This window comes from Schistocerca americana, chromosome 3, assembly GCF_021461395.2.
Source record: "Schistocerca americana isolate TAMUIC-IGC-003095 chromosome 3, iqSchAmer2.1, whole genome shotgun sequence".
Lineage (NCBI taxonomy): Eukaryota > Metazoa > Arthropoda > Insecta > Orthoptera > Acrididae > Schistocerca > Schistocerca americana.
The window spans coordinates 308,862,612-308,887,234 of record NC_060121.1 but is presented as its reverse complement, the minus strand read 5'-3'; the positions used below and the strand labels follow the sequence as shown (position 1 = coordinate 308,887,234).

The following is a 24,623-nucleotide window of genomic DNA, read 5'->3' as shown; positions in this document are numbered from 1 at the left end:
GCGAAGTCATACATAAACGTGCTTCTCTTCTTTGGATCTTCTCCCCCCCCCCCCCCCCCTCCTCTCTCTCTCTTTCCTCATCAGTTTACCGACTGCTTTGGTGCGATCAAAAATGTTCAAATATCTGTGAAATTTTATGGGATTTAACTGCTAAGGTCATCAGTCCCTAAGCTTACACACTACTTAACCTAAATTTTCCTAAGGACAAACACACACACCCATGCCCGAGGGAGGACTCGAACCTCCGCCGGGACCAGATGCAGAGTCCATGACTGCAGCGCCCAAGACCGCTCGGCTAAACCCGCGCGGCTTTGGTGCTATCCTCCACGAATTCGACTCCCGTCTCATTTATTAATTCTGCCTCGTGTGGGCCCAAGACCGAGGACTAACACTCAAGAGCAGTCGAACGAGGGTTATGCAAACTACCATTGTCTTGGATAAATTGCATATTCTAAGGTTTCATTCAGTGGGTATCAGTTTGACATATGCTTTTCCTTACGACTATGTGTTTAGTCCACCACTGGAAGTGCATAGCTCTAAATATTTCACTGTTGCATCTGTTATCAGTGGTTGATAGTCACTCGCATCCTTAAACAATAATGGCCTATTTCCTCGCAATACGTTACATTGTTTGTATTGTGGTGCAACTGGTATTCCTTGCTTCAAGAACAAATCCTTTATAACTATTCCCAGATTTTGCTACGATTTACAACCGTTGCGACTTCTCGATGTACAACAGCACAATCCTATCCACAGGAATATTTATGTGTATCGTGAAGAGTAATGGTCATCGAATCCTTACTAGGCGTACGCCACAAGCTACATCCCCATTTGACGACTCCTGTCTAGAAACATGACGGGAAATTATACTTTACAGCCGTAATCGATGTTACTCCAACGATACTGTTTATAAAAACGAGCCAAATTTTTCAAGTATTTCAGCCATATGAAATTTTTGAGATAAGGTCATAAAAGGAAATATGTTGAATATAGAAACCCAAGAGAATTAGGTCACTAGGCGGAAGGTGGCACTTCCCGGTGTCTTGTAGCACTGCTTGTGCCACAAGTGGCCAGAGAAATCGCTGCCCAGCTGTATTTTCTGGAGCTGCTTTCCGGCGTCCCGCCAGGTAAGTTGTTTTGCAGCTCTAGAAAGTCCAAAGAGCGATTAGGGCGTATTTTCCGTCGTGGAAGGCCACCGCCAGGACCACAATTGTACCCGCGGCGCCCACCGTACCACACCAGCACTCACGGCTGCGAGACGCTCTCCAGTGACAGATTCTGTCCTAAAAATTGCATTATCCCACACGGTATTTACTACGGTTGCTAGTGTGCCTTAATTTTTCTTTTTATATTTAGAGTTAATTGGGCAAGAGAGTCATTTTAAGAGAGTTTGGTCTATTATCTGCAATTTTCTCCAAAAGAAATACCGAGAGGCCTAGTGTGCATACGGCGCTCTTTGGAGTGAGTGGAATTCAAATTTCCGTCTGGTCATCCAAGTTCACATTTTCTGTGCTTCCCTAAACCTCTTGGCTGACTATCGGGATTATTTACTGTTAAAAGAACATCATTGTCCTAATAGAGCTTCTACAGCGTACGGTGCGTGTCAGGGGGTACTTCTGGTACTGCAAACGTCTCCATCCTTGCCTGTTCCAGTCACGAATGGTGCGCGGTAAGAACGAGTGTCGGAAACCTTTCGTATGAGCTCTGATTTCTATTTCTCTGATTTCGCATTTGTGACCATATGGCGAGAAGTAAATGGATGGTTCAAATGGTTCAAATAGCTCTGAGCACTATGGGACTCAACTGCTGAGGTCATTAGTCCCCTAGAACTTAGAACTAGTTAAACCTAACTAACCTAAGGACATCACAAACATCCATGCCCGAGGCAGGATTCGAACCTGCGACCGTAGCGGTCTTGCGGTTCCAGACTGCAGCGCCTTTAACCGCACGGCCACTTCGGCCGGCAGTAAATGGAAGAAAATAATGTGATGCTCACCACTTGCTGGGACGCACGCTCTCGGAATTTCAACAACAAATCTGTCCTCGGTACACAAAGTCTCTCCTGTAGCGTCTGCCGCTGACGTTAGTTGAGCATCTTACAACCCTCTTGCAATTGGAAAAAACTTTCTAAAGCCAAGATCGCATAAATATCCCTTTACTTACAGCAACCAGTTTCAACAGACTTTGCTGTTATCTTCAGGTCTTCAGAAAGTTTATTTAAAACAAGTTCATTTTGAGTTGAAACTTCACGCCAAGTTATCATGTTAGCGGTGAAATGAGCACTTACCAAACGATCTTGTGAGGAAACGCGTTTCTCTTCGTTGGGTGTTCTCTACCTCCATCTCTTCTACTAATCCAAATTTTTATAGGTTTCAGACAGACGAATCGATGGAACGCTAGTCTTGTAAGCTACTGCTTTCGTGGATGAATTAGATTTCCGTAACACTTTTCTAATGACTCTCAGCTTGGCAGCTGCTTTTCCTCCAATTATACGGTCATTCCATGTTAGATCACTTCAGATGGTTCTCTTGGGTACATTTCGGTTGTTATTGTCTGCGGCGAATCATTACCATCAGCATAATCCAGTAGTAATTGATCTTTCCGCCTATTAGTTCGCAGTTCGTTACACTATTATACTGCATGTCAAGCTCAGTAGCCACTCTACTGTGTGCAATAGCCTCGTTGTCTTCAGAAAGTTAAACCCTAAACGTTCTTTCATTTTCCAATGCACTTGGCAATTCACAATGTTTTACTTTGCCACATATACCAGGCTTTTCGTTATCTTTTGTCAAATGACAGCGAAAGAGTCGAAACCAAAGATTGTTTAATCGATACAAAATTAAATAACAAAATTGTTAAATTCTTCCAACATTTGTGCCAAACGGTAACTTTCTATCTCTTGCTTCTAGTCAAACACATAACTTCACATGTGAATTTACTCTACTATTCTGTATATGTGTGACAGAAAAATTCTCGGTAGATTCGTCTCTCAATATAAGTATCCCACACCTTCCTTCTACATTGCAAGATAAGCGCAGTATGACTTGGTGCAAAGGCTTTCCTTGCCTCTCCTAAAAAAGAATGAAGCAGTCAATATCTTTTTGTCAAGCTGTGCAATTAATTTTCTTTAATTACGAATGACAAGCATTTCTACATATGGTTTATAACAACATCGTCAATATCAGAAATTAAACTTACTAAATGGAGCATGTTAGTTACCAGGGACGGTTTATCAAATTTTCTGGAGACTAAAGTAGTTGTAATTCCTGCGTGTCGCCAGCACAGTCCACAACCCCAGGCATTAATATTTTCTCGTATTTTGTAATTGGAGGCTCTTCCCCGTCATTGCTGGAATACGCAGAGGAAATAATGGGAATGAACCATTAGGTCGCCTCTGCCACAAACAGTGGAAGGGAATTCCAGGCCGTTTATCTGTCTCCAGGAAACAGAATCTAAAATGCCGATCTGCATAATAGCCACCCTGAGGAACGATAATAATCGATACTTGAGGAAGCATCGTCGTAATACTGTCCTGGTGCCCCTACTGTCTACATTTCATAATGCTACGGATGGGTTGATCCCGAACGTCTGAATGTAACACTCTATAGTCAGTACGTGGTTTTTAGGCTTCACGTATGAAAACGTTGATCGAGCACTAATTTTCAGGGCTACAGTAATGCTGATGCGTTTACTGTCTACTAAGAGGCATTCCCGTTTGTTCTAATACGAGATGAAGCGATCTTAGCATCTTCCCCAGCAGGCCATTACTCGATGGCGCGTAAGTTTTTTCAGCAAGGGGACTCACCGGAACGTGTCGACACCAGAGCGAATTTTATTCCGTGTACTGAGTTGGACAGTAACTATGCCTCGCGGATAGGAGTATGATCGGTACACGCGGATGATAGCACTTGAGAGAGGAAGTGTAGCTGGACTCAAAGAAGCCGGTTCGAGTAATCGGCAAATCGCTCGATGTTTGAATAGGAGCGATGCCACTATTGGCAAGAGTGGGTGAGCGATGGCCGAACACATCGTCAAGAAGAAATCGGCCAACCCAAAGAGACGACACAACGTGAGGAACGAGCATTAGTCAGAGAAGCGTTCAGAGCTCCAGATTCGTCATTATCATCGATCCAACGAGCAAATGATGCTTCAGTGACCAAAAGGCTCCCAGAAAGGGGGCTGAGCTCGCAGCGCCCTTTGCGCCGACTACCATTGACTGTACACCAGCAAACCCGCCTGAAGTGGTGTCGGGCACATTCGGCTTGGAATCTCATTGACTGCATGGGAATTGTCTTCAGTGATGAGGCCCGCGTCGAACTGAGCTCCTTGACCAGCGAAGATGTTTCTGAAGACGCCCCAGACAGCGGTGCAATACAAGACTGACTGTCGCCCACCGCACGGCCTGACGACTAGGACTGAAGGTCTGGGGTGCCATCATATTCTACGTCCCGTTTCGTTGCCGTTTACAGCAATCCTTCCTGGCCTTACATTTCAGCAAGATAATGCCCGACCGCACACGGCGAGAGATTTTCTGCTTGTCTTCCCACTTGCCAAACTCTGTCTTGGCCTGGAAGGTCGCCTGATCTCTCCCCAACTGAGAACGTTTGGAGCGTTATGCTAGGCCCTCCAACTATCTCGCGATTTTGATGATCTAACGCGCCAACTGGACAGAATTTAGGACGATATCCCTCAGAAGGTCACCGTCACCTCTGTCAGTCATTACCAAGCCGAATAACTGCTTGCATAAGGGCCAGAGATGGACCAACACGTTACTGATCTGCTCAATTTGCGCAGCTGTTTCTCTTGAATAAACCATTCCGTATTTCTCTCTCCAACTGAGAACGTTTGGACCATTATGGCTAGGGCCGTCAAACCATCTCGGGATTTTGACGATCTAACGCTCGAACTGGACAGAATTTGGGACAGTATCCCTCAAGAGGTCACCATCATCTGTCAATCATTGCAAAGCCAAATAACTGCTTGCCTAAGAGCCAGAGATGGACCAACACTTTATTGATTTGCACAGTCTGTGAAGCTGTTTCTCTTGAAAAAATCATCCCATACTTCTGAAGTTCTAGTCATTTGTTTGTCCGTACACGTACATCACATCTACTGATTTCCGTCCCACTCGGATAATTCTTTCATGTTGCGCCGTTTTTTCTGTCTTGTAAACAGGGAATGGGCCTAACAACGTACTACAGATGTAAGTAATGAGTATGTTTCAAATTCAGTTAACAGGGCTATATATAATTGTCTCTCCCAGTGTTGGGAGACCGATGTAACTGAAGCAGAATGACTCGCACATTTTACCACTACAGTCGAGACAAAATGAATGAAAAGGCTTACGAACATACTGTAGCTTCAAACATTCCGACGGTGGCTAGAAGAGGTGCACTTCAGTAAATAAAGGTATTTCCTTTCTGTGTAGTGCTTTTTTGTAACATTACTCACCGGGATTTTTAGTCATATCAGGTCGTTCCATGCACAGTGTTCGGGGCTTCACCCTATGCTAATCACTACGCAAGTCTAGTTTGAACGCTATTGGAGTGTCTGTCTGCCATGGGTAATCCCTGCGTAAGCCTTTCTGTTACTCATCAGGAAACTAGGTCCTTACGTAAGGAAGACGGTGAGTGTACGTGAGGCAGAAGGCAGGCAGAGCAGCGGGGATTCCCCGATGACTCACCAGCCGCATCGGCAGGACAGCCACTTCGCCATCAGCTGTCTCTGCAGGCTGCCGGCCACGCCGTACATTAGTCCGGGGCTCCGCAATGGAGTGTGTTTCACATTGTCACAGCTAGATCGCTATGCTAACTCTACGACCACTTTCGTTACTTCACTGAAGATTCTATTCTTACGCTACATCGAAGGCACACACTGTTGTGGACATCACTTTCTTTCTGTCTGCCACCTGTCTAAATGGAGACACAGAATGAACCACTTTTCCAACCAACCCTGTCAGATACTGAACCACTGTCTGTCATGAGTATGTGGCATCTCTGTGTCCTTCATAGTGATTATGCAACATCTGAAGCTGTTCACGGCCCTTCACCCTACCAGGCCTGGTAACAACACTAATGAACTCTGGTGGCTGTTCTCTCACAGAGAACTGCAGCTCTTACCATTTACGTACCCGCCGTTGGTGTGCGTGTATAGGGAGTTACATTGACGTCTGATCATGTCTTCTCGGTACTTCACTTTTTTTGTCAGTCTGGGTATTTCTTTTTATTTTCTCCTTTTGTTAAAACAAACCCTACTCTAGTGTGCAGGGCGAGATTTTCTAAGGACTTCGACCTTGTTTTAGTACAGTGTTGATTTATTAGTGTTAGATTAATAATTATCTTTAATGGCTCATTCGACTTACCCTAAGGACTACCTAAATCCATTACGTAACAGTCTCTTTATTTTGCTTTCTGTTTTTCATCCAAATTCCTACAAAAAGAGATTGGAAACGGGGATTTACAACAGGGAATACGGGGAATACGAGGGCTGTTCGGGAAGTAAGGTCCGATCGGTCGCGAAATGAAAACCACAGTGAAAATCAAAGAAATTTTATTCACAACAGTTAGCCACACCTTCCAGCTACCTCTCTAAATAGTCGTCGCTCTGACTTAGACATTTGTCGTGGCGTTGTACAAACTTTCCAATACCCTCGTCACAGAAAGCAGCCGCCTGTGCTTTCCGCCAGTTCTCTACGATGGTCTGCCTTTCATTGTTTGGGCCAAAATGTTTTCTTCGTGGCCAGCGGTTCATGTGAGGGGAGATGAACAACGGAGGGATCCAATTAAGGGCTGTATTGTGGGCGATCAAACACTTGCCATGGTCAGCGCTGCAGGAGTGTCTTCATTGCCCCTGCAGAATGCGGCTGCCAATAGTCTTGAAGAAAGAAACGCATGACATTTATGTTATGTGGGCTGCATAGCTTCAGGCGAAATCTCTCACTAGATCCACATACTTGGCGGGAGATATTGTTGTTTTAGGCATTTCTGCGTGATCAATTTGCGCACTGAACTAAAAAGAGCGGCACACTTAAGACACGGCCCAACACATCTGTGCAAAGTTCAATCGTATTTTCACAGTGGTTTCCATTTTGCGCCTAATCGGACCTTACTTTCCGAATACGCATCGTATTTGGGAGCGGATTTTCAACGCTGGCATTCATTTTGATACAGGACCATATGGTCCCAGGCAAAAATATTTGAGCCTAGTGGGTGTAGAGTGTATCTCTTAGTGTATGAGAAAGAATAAAGTCGATAACATGAGCAAGCACTGGCGTGTACCTACCTTACGTGTGGTGACATCACTTAAGTCGCATTCTGTGAGTGGATACCGAAAAACGCGATGAAATGGCTGCAATTTGGAGCATTTCGTGCGTTATTAATACCAGTCGAAAAACGGTTCCCTATCATGATAAGAAAAACATCTGATGGCTGTAAGAAGCAGTAATTTATTTTCGTGATCAATGACCGACACTCTAAAGAAGGATCTTCTGAGGTGCGGGTTGGATCATTAATTCAGAGCTGCAGCATCATAATTTTGCTTGTGTGAGAGTGAATTGTGCAAGACGATCCATCAGGGACTACAATTACGCGTTGTCGTGCGAGTGGTCAAATATGTTTACGTAATACACTATTACTTAAGAGCGATTGTGAAATCGTTATAGAGTGATGTTGAAATTTCTTGAGCATTGTAACCATTCTTTGTTAATCTCCTGATTCTAATGAAATATGCAGTACATTGGAACGTTCTGGAGTAGTTGCATTCCATTGTTACATTGTTTCTTTGACAGTATCTTTTATCGTAGCTATAAGAATCTCAAAAAAATATTATTCTGTTATTTTGAATGACCTTAAGAGGAATGAGGATTGTAATTTGACTTACTTGTAAGTTGCTCATGTTTATCGAAGATGTCATTACTGTTTTTATGAGAGTTTGGTTGATTGTTTTACTTGATTTAAGAGTTTAAGTATTATAAACTCTTTGGTTGTAAAGTATGACAAGGAGAGAAGAAAGCTCTTTCATATTAAATAAGAACACTTAAGACAAACTCATACACCGAAGACTTTATCTCCCTAGAGAAGCGCTCGTGACCGCGCAGTTGAGCGCCCCACAAACCAAACATCATCCCTAGAGAAATTCATGATTTCATTTGAGGAAATCTCGATGGCCCTTTCCAAGGTGGAGGTCCGAGTGTGGAGGAGAAAGGCAGAGAACACAAACACATGAAGGCAAATTGTTGAGGAGACCAAGACCCATCAAAGGTCGAATGGTTGAAGTGCCATCCGCCCCATCTAATTGGTAACGTAGAAAACGTTTTCAGTGAAACTTATCAATCTGTTCTCCATGAGAAAGTTTGGTTACACACGTCTGTGAGAAAGATGTATTAGATGGAAAGCGAAAACAGGCCCTGAATTAAGCTGTGTGAAATTATATTCGAAACGTCAGTCAATTGATTGGTATGAGTGTATGGTTTCCTCCGCGATGTGCAGCCGATGCTAGCAACAGTAGTCTTTATGTTCCTTGTAGGCCAGAAATAACGTCTGTGAAAGCGGGCAGGACATGAACGCCGTGCGGGTAGGAAAGTTCCCGCCGCGGCGGCAGGCGCCGCTGTGAGTGCGGCGACCTCAGACGCCGCTAACCGCGCCTAATTTGAGCTCGCGACGCCTCACAAGGACGGCCACGTCTCAGATGTTTGCTCCGGTACCTCCTGCAACCACGCCCGCAGCATCATAAAAAATACCCGCAGAGCACACTGTTCTTAATAACGCGCACTCTTTCACAAGAGCGTTCGGAATCGCACGTCTACCAAACGTTTCGTCGTGTCGGGTCAGGGCGCACGCCCGCATTTACACACACACACACACACACACACACACACACACACACAGACAGAGGTAGTTCAAAAATGCGCCATACATTCCTACAGGAGGTAATAACTTATTGTTCAGACTATAAGAAAAATAATTTAAGAGAAATTTGTATGACTTAGCTGCTCTGGATGTTGGAATAATTCAACAGGTACGCTTAAAAACGTGTGAACGGGCCGTGGTGCGAAGCCGGATTCTCCGCTTCTCACGGGCGGTTACCCTGACCGCTTCGGCCATCTGGACACGTTTCCCGTCCGACTCAAATTCCGATGTGCTGCTGAACACTGATGTGAACCCGCCCAATACAAATTTCGCTTTAGCTATGAATATAAAGGCTGGTTAAGTCGATCTTTGTTATTTCGGATATGTCTATTGTATAAGAAAAGTTCCTATTCTTGTACTCCGGAAACCAGATCTATTGAGATATAGCGAATCTGTCGATCCACTCCCATCTGTCTCTTACGTAGTTGTAGACACTACAGGCAGTGCTGGATGTGATTTCCATGCATCCTAACACACCCTACAGCACTTGTTTGCAGTGAACTGTGGTAACTTCCTATGGGACGAAACTGCTGCGGTCATCGGTCCCTAGGCTTACACACTACTTAATCTAACTTAAACTAACTTACGCTAAGGACAAAACACCCACCCACGCCCGAAGGAGGATTTGAATCTCCGAAGGGGAGCCGCGCCAACCGTGGCAAGGCGAAGTAGAAAGCGCAGCTAGTCCGCGCGACCCATCTGCACATTGTCGATGGGTTAGGCATATAGTAAATAGAGAAATCTGACAGAGTCCGGTCTGATGAATGGGGAGACCATGCTACAGCACCTCCATCGCCCATGGAACATTGAGGTGAGGTACTGCCGTACGATCCCCTTCTTTTTATTTTATTTATTTATTTATTTTTGCTGAATGGTTCAAATGGCTCTGAGCGCTATGGGACTTAACTTCTGAGTTCATCAGTCCCCTAGAACTTGGAACTACTTAAACCTAACTAACCTATGGACATCACACACGTCCATGCCCGAGGCAGGATTCGAACCTGCGACCGTAGCATCTCTCGGCTCCAGACTGTAGCGCCTAGAACCGCACGGCCACTCCGGCCGGCTTTGCTCAATGTTGCTGCCGCCGTTTGACAGCAGAAATTTTTATTTTGTTATACGATCCACATATCACTGGTGTGAAATGTACTGTACAAATCACAGTCGTTGTCTTTCTTCACGGGTAACTTTCTCCAATAGCGCTGCTAATTCATCGCGCAGAACTCGCTGACACATAGCACCTGTTAATCTGTTTGGCAGAGTGTATGGCCCTATGAGTCTATCACTGACAATTCCTGCTTGTACATCGAAACTCAAGTGAGCCTGGTGACTCACCTCTATGATTGCTCGAGGATTTTCATCTGCCTACAGGTGACTACTGTGCTAATTTACTATGCCAGTTCTAGTGAATCCTGCCTACACCTCCGAATACTACACAGTACTCATCACACGCAAAACGGCCCACGTTTCCCGACATATAATTATAGGAACGTTTCTTCTAGTTGCTGAAGGAATGTGTGACATTTCTTTTTCTAGTTCCTGAAGGAATATGTGACATTTACTTAAACCACTGTACATATCACAACAGAGCAGATATTGGATGCTACATGCGTAATCCAACTTGACACACGGCGCGAGGGATGCTGGGAGTGGTGCATAAGGCGCAGTCGCTCCCATTACTTCCTGCACGGATTGTCAAATTAGACTGCGCTTGTCGTGCAGTATACTAGATGACAATTCTGACGAGTGTCCTTGTGTTCAAAATTCATATGTGTGAGTATTGCGATAGACAGTTGGGAAGCAACCAGATGACGCAATGTCTGATAGCGTCCAGCATGTGCTGTGTAAGCGCAAATTCATTGTGATACACGTGGCAACTGGAATGAACCAAATAAGTTTATTAAGTCAAAACTCTGTTAAATCTGTGAGCTGAATCAACTCGGGAACACTAAGGAAATGAAATATCACTATAGCCGACAAATTCGTCGTGAATTAAAGGTCACTTACATCGATGTTAGTTTAAACATCTGTTCTTGTAGTTAATAGTCGAGTATGTGACGTTTATGGACCGAATTTCCTTGACAAATGTATGAAAAAATACTTTGAAATTAACAGAGAGCGTAATTATATGTCGTGCTTTCTTTCTGAAAGTCGATTTTACTGTCCCGTTCATATTCTAAGTTATGAAAGCATGTAATCAGAAAGCTACAGACTGATTAAAAGTGAAAAGTGTTCATATAATGGCCTATATTCTTTTTGAATAGTATAACAGCAACATTTCTATAGGCACAGCAAATTTCATTACTTCAAAAACGCCTATTGTTGGTTTAAAATATACTTCTTTTGTAGAAAGGTCCTTCCCTGTCAAACTTCTGTAGTGTTTGTCATTATCATTCATGGTTTACAAAGTGGCTACCAGAAGTGTAATGATTGGATTCTTTGGGTTCCATTATTCCGCGCCAGCCTCTAAAATGATCACTATTTTAATTTTCTTATAATTTGGCGGAAGGAAGGAAGATTAGGATTAAACGGACAGTCGATGACAAAATCATCAGAGTTAGTGGAGCACACACGCTCCTTTTCAAAGGAACCATCCTGGTACTTACCATAAGCGATCTAGGGAAATCTTGACAATTCTAAATCTGGATGATTGGATATCGGTCATCCCAAATATGAGTCTAGATAATTTGTTGAAGTCTTAGGAAATGGCATTTTTTTTTATCTGCAAGAGTTGGCCTCCCTTAGTAACACCTACACCCAGCCATTAGTTCGTAGATGCGTAAGTTTACTTTACAGCGCATAAATTATGTACAGCCGGCGTCGTTTGTTTACCTGCTTTCCATTCGGGTAAGGGTCAAATAATGACTGCAAATGTAGGCCATTTTTACAGTTATTTTTGTTTAATGGGCCCGGATTAGCTGTGTACTTTATTCTATAGCGTAATGACATAACGTAATCAAAAAATTTGCAGTAATCGCTTACATGACCCCTCATAGTTCTCTGATGGAACGGGAGATTTCAGGGACCAATAAGCAGATTCTCGTAACCATGCCATCGCAAAGTGTTCCTCTGTAGTTAGGCCGGTGATTCCTGTAAGCTCCATAAATTCTGTATTTTTCAAATCTGTCAACACTGTAATGTCCTATCAGAAAATTGATGCTGCAGGAGAAGAATCCTGCGATCTGTACTTTTACTGAGCAGAGAAATTTCAGGCGGTCAAGTTCACGAAGACGCACTTAACCGCTTTGCCGTGTGGTAAGCGGTTTCATCCGGTTGCAACGGCTTCAAGTGTACCACTTACCCGCTGCCAAGCTTTAGGTGACTTTTCCTCTGCAAGGAGTCGGCAACTCGGCATTGAGAAGTCTGTCGCGGTCAACGATATGCTGCAAGAAGACTGTTCTATCTGAAACTTGAACGTGATCCTAGTGTTGTTTGAATGCCACTGCATTAAGGTACCACGTAGCCAATGTTACGTTACGGTGGGCAATATGGCTTTACCATAGTCCTTCAACTGTCTTTTTACAGAGCTCAGAATGTGGAAATTCTGCTCTTCCCCCGCTTCCGAACAAATTCAGCTTACCCATTGCCCCAAGGTTTTTGGTATCTAATTCAGTGCATTACCCGTTTATTTTTAGTTATTATCATTTTTCGTAATGCAGCTGTTACGAAGTGAAGACAGTCAACATAAATGGAGAACATTGTGTGATCTGTCACGGAATTGTGCAACATGTGTTGACTCTCTCTTGTGGACTGTTTGTGCAGCGTGTACTACATACGAGAGAGGCATCCAAACTGAATCAGAAGATGGAGGTGTATTGACTTCCTAATCATCAAGTAGCATCCTCTCAGTAGGCAATTATGTTCTGGTGTTGTAGTCGTTACAGGGTAGTAAATGGCGCCTTTAAAAAAGAAGGCTTGCAGAACGAGAGCCCGACGTTTGTGCTTACGCTTTGTTACAGGTGACAAGCAGATTCGTTGACTGGCTGCAATGCTTGTCGTGTGTTCGTTTCAAGAGCGAGGCTGCGACACGCGAACACCTGAGTAGTTACTAGCTGGACTGCTGGGAGACTACCTACCGACTTCCTTCTGCTGTTACGCTGCCGGGGAAGTACGGTGACCCAAAACCTATACAAAGCCTGGAAACATCCTGCATCATCTAATCAAACGACATTCGTAAGGGAAATTCTTGGATACACACACAGCAAAAAGGTTACATTGTGATTTTCGTTTCATATGTCAGAGGAAAATAAGATAAAGATGATGAGGTAAGGAAGGGAAGGAGAAGGATATTTTTTTGTTTACGTCATAGTGATAAATTATTACCAATGTAGAAAAAACTGAAAAAAATTTTTTTGGCTGTTATTCAAGGCATTGCTCCTTTCGACGTCGATACAGCTTCACCGCTCCTATATCACCATTCGGTGTCTAGCGAAGGGGACCTGGTATTTGTTTCACTTTTCCCTGTTCATTATTCTCTAGATATACAGCACATTCAGTAAACTATTTCATGTATATTTCCATATTGGCTATAACGGTTCTCGTTTCGTCTAAGTGGTCCTTGTATCACATGTATGTAGAGACTGGTCCTAAGCTTCTAAATATAATTCTTAGAATGGAAATTTGGCAAGGAGCACTTGTTCCTGTGAGGACTTTCTGATGTCTCCAAGTATATTAAACATATCTGAAATAATCGTGCTGCAGCTGAGACTCAGGCTGATCTGCTTGTAAACTCCTATTCTGCTCGAGTCTTTCTGGGTTCATGACGGTGATAGACTGATGTGTAAAATCCTTCAAGTCGTCAGTGGAAAATTTATGAACATCTCCCGCAGATAAATAATCAGCTTTCCAGAATCTTCTGAAATAGACGTTGGAGCTTCAGAGCTACACTTTTCCTGTATTTGCTCGGACTGAAGACCCACAGACATTTTTTATGGAAATTTTTTGTTACGTATTCAAATAATAACGGCTGTCTCCGAGTTTTTGTATTCCTCGTGTTGGGTTTATCAAGTTCAACGGAAACGAAGTTGGGATTTAACTCACCATCGATAAAAAGTTCAGCATGGACGGAACACAAGGTCGGATGTAGGATGGGGCGAGAAAGCAACTGTGATATTTCCAAAAGAACTGTGTTATTTGGGAAAATCACAGAAAACTTACATCTGAATCGCCACATGTACAATTGAACTTCATTGTTTCCAGATGTTTCACCTCTTTCTGATATTGTACTGAGGGTTACCTGCCACCCATGCTTCTTGGATTTCACAAGAATTTTGTTGCGGCACTACCTCTCTAAGAACGACGCCGCCTGTAAATAATAGCGAAGAGCTACCGAAAAAGTCGTTTATGAATATTGTGACTACACGGGCCCAGAACAGTAACCTGATGTACGGCTTACCTAACAATCCCCCTCCCTTACCCCCCACCCCGATGTAGTTTTCTCTTTCAGATCTACGTAGCAGGTTTTGCCAGTCTAGAAATCCTCGAACCGATGATAGACGGTCTGAATTAAACGAAATTTGATTGGAAATAAGCATTTACAATTTTTGGAGCCTGCGAACTTACTTCAAACGTAACGCCTTTATAATTTTCTCAAAGAATAAGGTTCGATTTTGCATTCACCACAACATATCGCTGGTTCAGAATCAAGTGACACCGTATCCGCGGTTAAAATGTGTTTTGCCTTTGTAGTTAACGATTCTACAATCATCCACACAATTTTAACGTGCGTAGTTCTTTTATCCTCAACATTCTCGCCGCATTCGCGGAACGAAAGGTACTCAAGCGTGGGCTTGGGAGATGCTACTTTGTTTTTATTTTGTTACAGACACATCGTGGTACTGAGAAAACGAAATCGCACAGTACCCTAGAGAACTTTATGAACTGTTACGGGAGAAGTTACATGTGTTTCTTCTTACCGTCCTTTACGGCCTGAAGATCGCGACTGAACCAGAACACAACTGGGTAACGGCTGCCTTCAACATGTTTGAAGGGCTGGCGCTATTTCTTAGTTAGATATTGTTAAAAATACACAAATATTATTTTTGATATCGGATTAAGGAGAAAAGAAAAGCATATCTTTTACTTTCTACATTATTCCACTGAATTTCTCGGATCAGTTCAGAGATACTCTTGGCAAACTGAAAACTCCTCTGAGATCACTGTTCAGTAAAAAGTGAACAGTCGTGTAAGGTTCAAATGGCTCTGAGCACTATGGGACTTAACATCTGAGGTCATCAGGCCCCTAGACTTAGAACTACTTAAACCAAACTAACCTAAGGACATCACACACATCCATGCCCGAGGCAGGATTCGAACCTGCGACCGTAGCAACAGCGCGGTTCCGGACTGAAGCACCTAGAACCGCTCGTCCATAGCGTTATTAACAGTGGCTGAGTGCTGTAAGAATTAACCTGTAAAGCAACACTACCTGATAGGATCTGAATCGTCTACTGATTGGCGTGAGCGGGACAAGATTTCAGATTTCCAAGCTGGATTTTAAAAGGTGGAGATGGTATATGAGTGCCTGTCGAATAACTTACTGCGCAACACTGCATAAACTGTTCTGATTGGACTTGTGAGCTAGGCACAGCCTAATTTTAGTATAATTATACAGTGTGTGGGAAATAAAACTGTCCCTTAAATATTCATAATGCTGGTGCAGAACGGACCCTTTTTAATGTACTGGAGGACTGCCCATCGCAGAAATTGATAGAAACCTTGATTTCAATGCACCAGTCTGCGCATCTCCCGCTCGCTCTGCCGAGAGTAATTCGCTGTGTCATTACGCTTGAGTGAGTGAGAGGAGCAAATGTGCTTAGTGACCAGCTGAATGCAACACAAAATTGTGCTCGCGAGAAAACAGCACGTTTTCACTGTCAAATCCCATGTGAAGCACAATTTGCGGAAAACGTGTGCAGAACTGTTTACGCCAGAGCTTAAGACTGGAAACCTTTTGAAAAAACCTCTAGCAAAGTGAACAACCCAGAAAGTTAGTGGTAAAATGGTGACCATTTCCAGTGTCTTCTTATTGCAAATATTTTCCAGACCAGTTAAATTTTGAGCACCCTGTGTATCTCACATACGGAAGATGGGTCAGGATTAAGAGAGATCAGGGCGTGACCTGAAGCATGTAGACAGTAATTTTCTCCTCGTTTGGTAGTCGTTTGGAATAGATGAGAAACCCGTCAATATGGCTCAACACCACCATGTACTGTTCAGTAACTTGCGGAGTATAAAGCGTGATTCAGCTACCCCTACCGATGAGCGTTACGCAACATGGAGCACCTTCATATATCATGTGGAAGATTTTCATGTTCTCTCACTTGCTACATACAAACTCTTATTCCTACAGAAAAATGACGGGACCTTTTTGTAGGAAATATAATGTAATTAAATTTCGTACTGGGATACGTTGTAAATAGGCTGTTTAGGTTTTTATGTTGGTAACATCACGTAGCGCTCTGTATGAAAATCACTGGCTGTGCTGTGTGCAGTCTGTGGCTGGTTGGCATTGTCAGAATATTCGCTATTGTAGTGTTGGACAATTGGATGTGAACAGCGCGTAGCGTTGCGCAGTTGGAGGTGAGCCGCCAGCAGGGGTGGATGAGGGGGGGGGGGGGGGGAGAGATGACAGAATTTTGATAGCGTACGATCTGGACGTGTGTCCATCAGAAAGAGTAAATTTGTAATACTGGATATCATGAACTGATATATTTACGATGACTTTCGAATATTATTAAGGTAAATACATTGTTTGTTCTCTATCAAAATCTTTCATTTGCTAACTACACCTATCAGTAGTTAGTGCCTTCAGTAGTTAGAATCCTTTATTCACCTGGCAGTAGTGGCGCTCACTGTATTGCAGTAGTTCGGGTAACGAAGATTTTTGTGAGGAACGTGATTCATGAAAGGTATAGGTTATTGTTAGTCAAGGCCATTCTTTTGTAGGGATTATTGAAAGTCAGACTGCGCTGCCCTAAAAATACTGTGTGTCAGTTTAGTGATGATCAGAATAAGTAAAGAGAGAAATGTCTGAGTACGTTCAGTTTTGCTCAGCTGTTTGAAAATCAAATAACGTAAGGGGTTTACTAGCACAGTAATTCATAAATTTTTCTAAGGGGAGGTTTCAACTTTTCCGCTAGAGGCCTTAGTTTTCGAATTATTCGAGAAAGGCGTGCAAAAGTATCTTAAAACGCGTTTGTCTTCAATAACTTGAAAGCCCTGGGCTCCAGCGGAAACGTATCCGTGTAAAAAATTAACTACATTAAATTTCTTACAAAAAGGTCCTATTTATTTTTTCCTTAGAGCTAACAGTTTGTACGTAGCGAGCGAGGAAATATGAAAATCTCGTGCATCGTTAATGAAGGTGTTGGGGGTTGCATAAATCCCTCGGTAGAGGCAGCGGCATCACCTTATATACGTGGACGTAAATGAATCAGGAGGATGAGGTTGCTCTTTATCACCTTGTTCTCCTTTATTGCAATCCAACTTCATGAGTTTACATGTGCACTGTAGCAGACAGGCTGGAAGATGACGGTGTGGTTGTACTTGTGGAACAGAGGCCTAGATGAGCTCCAGAATGGCCCATAGGAACAGCAGTGGGTCGTTTGGCCAGCGACGCGCGGAAGGCGCGAGGCGACTCGGCCGTGAAATGTGAATGGCGAGCTGTGCGGTTACGTGAGCTCTGTCGTTGCCAAGGGCGCCAGCTGCCGAAGGGCGCACCGCCCGGCGCCGAGCCGACGTTCCAGTCGCCAGTTGGCGCAAGCCGGCCACCGCCAATATGCAAGGCAGCATGACTGCGGAGGAAACAGCTCTGGTACTCCTAGTGTGCCATAGCCAGGCGATTCGGCACATACCCCCTTCCTCCTCCCCAAATTGTCGATACTTCTGTTGTGTTGGCAGAAGAGCCAACACCGTGCTACTAGAGGAGGCCGAAATGCACGCGTTTTCGCTCACGCAGGCTGGCGTGAGGAGGGAAGAACTATACTGACGTGAGGTCTGGAACATGACAAGGAATTAGAATTCAGAAAGCGGACGTAATTAGTTTGATACTTAACTTTAATCCGTTAATGATGAACGTCGCTCTTGACGGTACATGATTCACAATATTATCTGTTCAGAATACAGTAACTGAATATGGCGCCTTGCTAGGTCGTAGCAAATGACGTAGATGAAGGCTATGCTAGACTGTCGTCTCGGCAAATGAGAGCGTATGTAGACAGTGAACCATCGCTAGCAAAGTCGGCTGTATAACTGGGGCGAGTGCTAGGGAGTCTCTGTAGACTAGACATGCCGTGTGGCGGCGCTCGGTCTGCAATCACTGATAGTGGCGACACGCGGGTCGACGTATACTAACGGACCCCGGCCGATTTAAAGGCTATCACCTAGCAAGTGTGGTGTCTGGCGGTGACACCACAACTTCAACTGTTGCACACCCTGTCATTCTCATGTGTTGGTCATGAGGAAACTTGATGTTACGAAAGGCCATGCCTTTCATAGGAAACCAACCCACATTAAACTGTATTTTCAGGTTGATATCTGTCACCGTCCAGCTCGGAGCGAAGGGGTACTTCATACGTTGGTTCATAGGGCCAACGCCATTTCAGCTGTGTTGGCCCACTTCGAAGTCACCTTTCGTCGCAATGCTTATAGAGAAACACTGACAAGACGCGCGTAACGCTATCGACCAACTGTGAATTTGTTGAGTCATGAAAATAACGAGATGGCATCAAATTCTCCAGCCGTTTTAATCCAAGCAATTAGCGTTTCGAACAAGACCGGTCGTATCAGAGGAAAAATTACGTGAAATCTGCTTCTCGACCACCAGCTCAAGATTATCTCGATTTGTGTAAGTAGAGCGACCGTCACATCCCTTAGACCTGTGACATGTCATACACTGGCCAGATCATCAAGACGGGGACGACCAATGTACTGAGCATAAGCGTCGCACACACTTACAACAGCCGAGCAGATGTGCTATTGCAGGACGTCGCCTTGGCACCAGTCGTCCTATGAAATATAACTAGCTGGCATGCATTTCCAGCTATTGGGGTAGTGTGAATAAAGATGCAGCTAGACTGAATTAGCAAACAGAGATTTTTGCTTGATTCTGCTTGCAGTCCTGCACTGTCTAGTCAAACAAAAAGGGACAAAAGTAAATGCTACTTCACCTGTTGGTAATTAATATTCACTATAACGTTGGTCAGCTTTGGTTGTGTGGAGGAGCCTGTGCTTAAGGTACGTGGATGTGAGTGTTGTCTTTCGACACACGCCCTCCATACCGAGGTTTTCAATTCTCTTGCACAACCCCACCTAGTAGCGCTTGTGCTTTTAAAATGTCAGGGTCTCTACCTGTAGAAATGTCAACGGTTGTCGAAGATGTCACCTGGCTCAGTTCCTGTAAGTTGTTTGAACATTTTATGTTTGAACATTTGAAAATCTCAAGTTTCACAGGATGTGAAGCCTATTCAGCACCCCACCCACCACCCCTTCCCGATGCCCAGGCTATTTAATGGAAATAATGGGCTGATGCCCTGCAGGTGTATCCATTTTAGTAAATGTCGCTCTATTCTGGTCAACAGGTCTCTATGGACGTCACTGTCATCAGGTAAACCGCCTACAACGCTCGGAGGAGGAAGCTCAGAGACCTGAAAGGGAAGAAAGGAAAATAACAGTTAAACGTTTGACGACTTCGAAGTAATTAGAAATGGGTTACCAATTCACTTGGAGAAGCTGAGGAAAAAACAGCCATGGCTTCTTAAATGAAATATCTGGCAGCTACAATGAATTGCAGTCTATGAAGTTTCGGGATTATAGCGGGATGATGTCGTCATCTTCCCACGATACTTCGGCTGACAACCATTGAGCTATCGTCAGGCTAGTGCTTCACACTGGTTGGAGGAGGAAATTGGTGTTTAACGTCCCGTCGACAACGAGGTCATTAGAGACGGAGCATAAGCTCGGATTAGGGAGGGATGGAGAAGGAAAGCGATCGTGTCCTTTCGGAGGAACCATCCAGGAGCTTACCTTAAGTGATTTAGGGAAATCACGGAAAACCTAAATCAAGATGGCCGGACGCGGGTTTGAACCGTCGTCTTCCCGAATGCGAGTCCAGTGTGCTAACTGCTGCGCGATCCCGCTCAGTTTCCACACTGGAGATTGCTGGTGTACGTAGCATAGATTACCGCTTCATGAGGAACGTTGTCGTGTTCTTAGAGGGCACTAAACTTGACAGAGGACACCCATGGGGTGGTAACCTATGCGCATGCGACTCTGCGCCAGTATTCGACTAGGCGAACCAGCAATCTCCAGTGTGAAACGCTCACCTGAAGATAGCTGTGCTGTGCTTGTCGGACAAAGTATGGTGGCAAGATGTTGGCGTCAACCAGCTGCAATCCCGAAAATTCATGGTATACTCGTTACGCCGGGTAAACTGCAGGAATCATACCATGAAATGTTTTATATACACCTGGAAATATTGTGTTGTGATGGCCAGACTGGGGTTTCAACAGGGCTTCTCCCAAAAACGCATCCACTGCGCCAACATAATTTGCTCCATCAGCCTTAGTCTAAAAAATTTCAAAATGTTTCATTTACGAAGTGGAATCAGTTGATTTACGCTAAGGAGCTGTATAAGAACAGAAATCTCAGAAAAAAACCTGAACCTTTTGCAAAGAAGCCGCCTTGGATCTATTTAGGGTTATAGAAGGCTTTCCAACATTCTGATTTTGCTTACCGTCATAAACTAAATCCCAACTGACAGAAATCCATGCACATCGACAGAGTCTAGCGTTGTACTGGAAGGGAAACCAGCAACAAGTATAAATAACTCATGGTACCAACTGAGCACTGAGAACTGACGTTGAGAAGCTTATAATTCGTTTCTCTGACGGAACTGATGAAATAATTTCGGATTGTCAGGCAAGAAACTGAGTCATCTTGAAGCAACGTACCGGACCGTTTGCTGCTCATCATATTCAAGCAGAAGATAGCGTGCAGGAAACTTATGAAAAAAATTCAGACGACACTGATAATCAACTGATATCTTGCCTATGAAATACCCCCAGAAACCCTGCATTCTAATGAAGGTAAGAGTTGCTACTCTTGAAACACATCTGCACGTCTGTATGATAAGACTACCAATAACCTTGCTGGACTGCGAAAAGTGTCACCTTGCGATAGACATTAAACAATAGACTTTCTCCTCGCTAATATGAGACCACATTCTTACCAACATCTCTATTACAATGTTAAGCACTGCGAAATTCAAACTATACTTAATACTCGTGAATATTTGGCACCACCCTTTTATACAGCATGTCGGTACTTGTGAAAATAGATTATCATTGCTAGAAACAAGGGAGTGGTTAAAAAAAGATATAGAACATGAAAAACGAAAAATTTTTCGATTATTTCTTGCAGCGTGTCTGGAACGACCAATAGCAACGAACACAATTCAGTCGCAGTCAGATATGCGATTAGACTACTCTTTCTCGATATCGTGCGATGTACAGTATTCCATTCGGCAGGCGGACGTAGGTATGTAGCAATTACAAACTCGCAGACAGTGTTTGCAGAATGCGCAAACCGATAAAATTGAAATAGGCAGTTTCCTGTGAGCATAAACTGTGAAGTACCAATATCCACAACCACAATGATAAGATTAATATAAGAATGGTCACGAAATGCTGCATCTGTAAGTTTATAAACAAAAGAAAAGACGGCAAAAGTGAAGCGCCTTCGATCACGTAACGCGTGCCCCAGACAGTGAAAGCTGGCCGAAATATTTTCGTTCGCGCTCGCTTATCAGTCAGTGCCAAGGAGATACGGCGCGACCTTAAATCTCCAAATAATCAAAAGAAAGTCACGCGAGACGGAAAAAACTGCCGCAGCTGTCTTCTATAGAATCGCAGCTGTTATTCGGTGTCTGCACCGGGTATCCAACTCATCATGCTCGCGCTAGTTCAATAACTACATATGAACGCCATATGTTTTGCTGTAACGCTGTAAAGTGTGTAGCTCATTTCCTTCTAATTTTTACTTCAACTTCAGCATACTCAGAATATTGTTCTAGTGCGAAAGAACCACCTCTACGTTTTCGGTGTTTGTCGAACATTCGAGACGAAATACTTATATCTAATAAACACTCGATTCACTGCGGCCCTGACAGATTTGAATACGTCATGAGAAACTGATTGTTTCCCTAGAAGTCTACTCTTAGTTGTCACTGGCTACCGTGGTCTAGCGGTTCTAGGCGCTCAGTCCGGAACCGCGCGACTGCTGCGGTCGCAGGTTCGAATCCTGCCTCGGGCATGGATGTGTGTGATGTCCTTAGGTTAGTTAGGTTTAAGTAGTTCTAAGTTCTAGGGGACTGATGACCACAGATGTTAAGTCCCATAGTGCTCAGAGCCATTTTTGAAGAAGAAACTTTGTAGTAAGCCAAACTGCTTGTTGCTTGAGACGACTTACTGACTTAGTGGCATTCCTTTCGGAAATACTTTGTAGACATGTATTTTAATATTACGGCAGGGAGAGCCGTGACGGATTAGCACCCCTATTGACAATTTAGACCACCCTCCGATAAATATAACAAGTACGTTCTTTCGTCTATTTTTCACAACTTGGAAAAGTTCAGAGGAGCAGTATAATGATTATGTATAACACAAACTGACGTTATGGACAGTTTCGTTCTCTTGCACAAATTCGCAGTGCGACCTATATATCTGTAATTAGTTCACACTTTCACGTATCATTGAATATTCACTGTTTTAGTCTTGTTGTCAAGAAGTATCTTCACAAGTTTACCTCTTCTCGTAACAACTATAATTGTTATAATGTCACTACATATCTATAGAGCAGCGTATTTTCAATAATGTCACTACATAGCTATAGAGCAGCGTATTTTCAGGGCACTTTTATTTTTAAGACAAGGTCACGGTGGAAATCATGTAAAAATTAGACACATATAAAAAAAACTAGTTAGATACACGACTGTGGGACCGAATATTTACGCCTTGCTGCGCGTAATTAGGAAAAATACAGAGTAAATCTGGATTTAAGAATTCGGCAGCGAAATTTGTCGTTGTGTACGGCTGCGTTATGATATTTACAAAACCACAGACACTTTATGGTATAGTCAACTTTTTTTTTCAAAAATAATTTTGATACGATTCGTTTTTCCATTTTTGTGATGGGCGTATGTTATAAACCCAGTAATCTGTGCGAAATATTGGGCTTCAAACGCTTGCGTATCATGCAGAGTAGATGTAATAATACACGGGCACTTGGGGTAGCATATGGGGACTTGAAAATGTTTGCATTTACGAAACACACATCTTATCAGGTACTGATGACGTGTGGGTACCTGAAGATGATACACGATGCCGATACCGCATTGTCATAGTAACTTAGCAACGGAGAATCGTGTGTAGTTTTGCAAATATATACAGCGAAATAACATAACCACTTTTATAATGCTGCGAGCACGGAGTAACTATAAAACGAAAAGGATTACGTAGATACAGACATGCAGTAGCTAAATACATCGCAAGTGAAAATGTTCCGCGCAGTGCCAGATTTCTACGGCACTGGGCAGGGGTGTTACGTGGCGCGTCACTTTTGCCGTCAGCGGCCGATGCGATGCGAGCGGAACGGGGTTAAGGCCACGGGCGCTGACAGGTGGCGACGGCGGCGAAAGTGCGTCGCGACTCACCTAGGTCCGGGATCGAGCTCGACGGCTCTTCGTGGCCGCCCTTATCGCGGTGCGACGCCTTGTGGTGGTGCGACGACGACGCCGGCACCGGGGGCGGCGGTGGAGGCGGAGGTGGCGGGCGCATCGCGGAGGCGGGCGTGATGACGACGGAGGCGGGCAACGGGGGCGGCGGGGGCTGGACGACGACGGGGGCGGCGGCGGGCGGGGAGCACGTGGACGACGACACGACGGGCGAGGCGCCGCGGAAGTCTGGCGGCGCTCCGGTAGCGGCACACAACATGCTGCTGCTGCTGTCGCATGCGACCTTCGCACGGATGTGAGGCGGGCGGCCGGCGCGGCGGGCAGGCGGCCACTGGCGTGACCCGGGCGCGCGCGCCGCCGCCGCTCGGCAACTTCCGGCAGCGCTCGGGCGCGCTCGGCGCGCCGCTGGCCTTGTCCTTGAACGCGGCTCCTGAACCCGCGGGCCGGCCTGACAGTGAGCCGAGTGTAGCGGGGGCGGCGGCGGCGGTGGGGGCGCCGCGATCGATGGCGGCGGCAGCGCCGGCCACACAAACAGCGCCGCCTCTGTTTACCAGCCTCGCACAACTGTACCGCCGCCGTTGCGTAAGCGCGCTGCAGCTAGGAAAGTGCTCACTGACTCACCGGCCGTTAGGGAAAGTGAGCCGCGTGCCCGGGTTCGCTCCCTCGGCTCGTATGTCGGTCACCACTGCTTTCGATGCGCGAGAGTAGTTCTTTCGAAGGCTCCAATAGAATCGGGGTGATTCGGAAATTCTTTATTTTCCTTAAGGGGGGTGGGACGTCAAACGGGCCGACTTGGAGCAGGAGAGGCACCACAGGACATTTTAATTTCCACTGTCTATACTTTTACAAGTAAATTCATAAAACTTTAACAGCATGACCAGGAAGGATTCAGGATTCATACTCATAGCAGTGGAAGCTCAATAACGTAACAAAACACATTTTCTTACATGTGAAATTTCATCATTTGTTCACTTACTACTGGCTGC

General features: G+C 44.5%; 1 protein-coding gene across 1 annotated transcript in view; it reads right to left on the bottom strand.

The window, feature by feature from the left end:
• LOC124605112 (ecdysone-inducible protein E75) overlaps positions 1–23,924 on the bottom strand; it is a 469,227-nt gene extending 445,303 nt beyond the window's left edge. Inside the window, exon 1 of the mRNA XM_047136567.1 lies at positions 23,617–23,924. Within this exon, the coding sequence (XP_046992523.1) occupies positions 23,617–23,896 (280 nt within the window). The 5' untranslated portion in view covers positions 23,897–23,924. The remainder of the gene's footprint in view (positions 1–23,616) is intronic.
• Between the last annotated feature and the right edge of the window lie 699 nt (positions 23,925–24,623).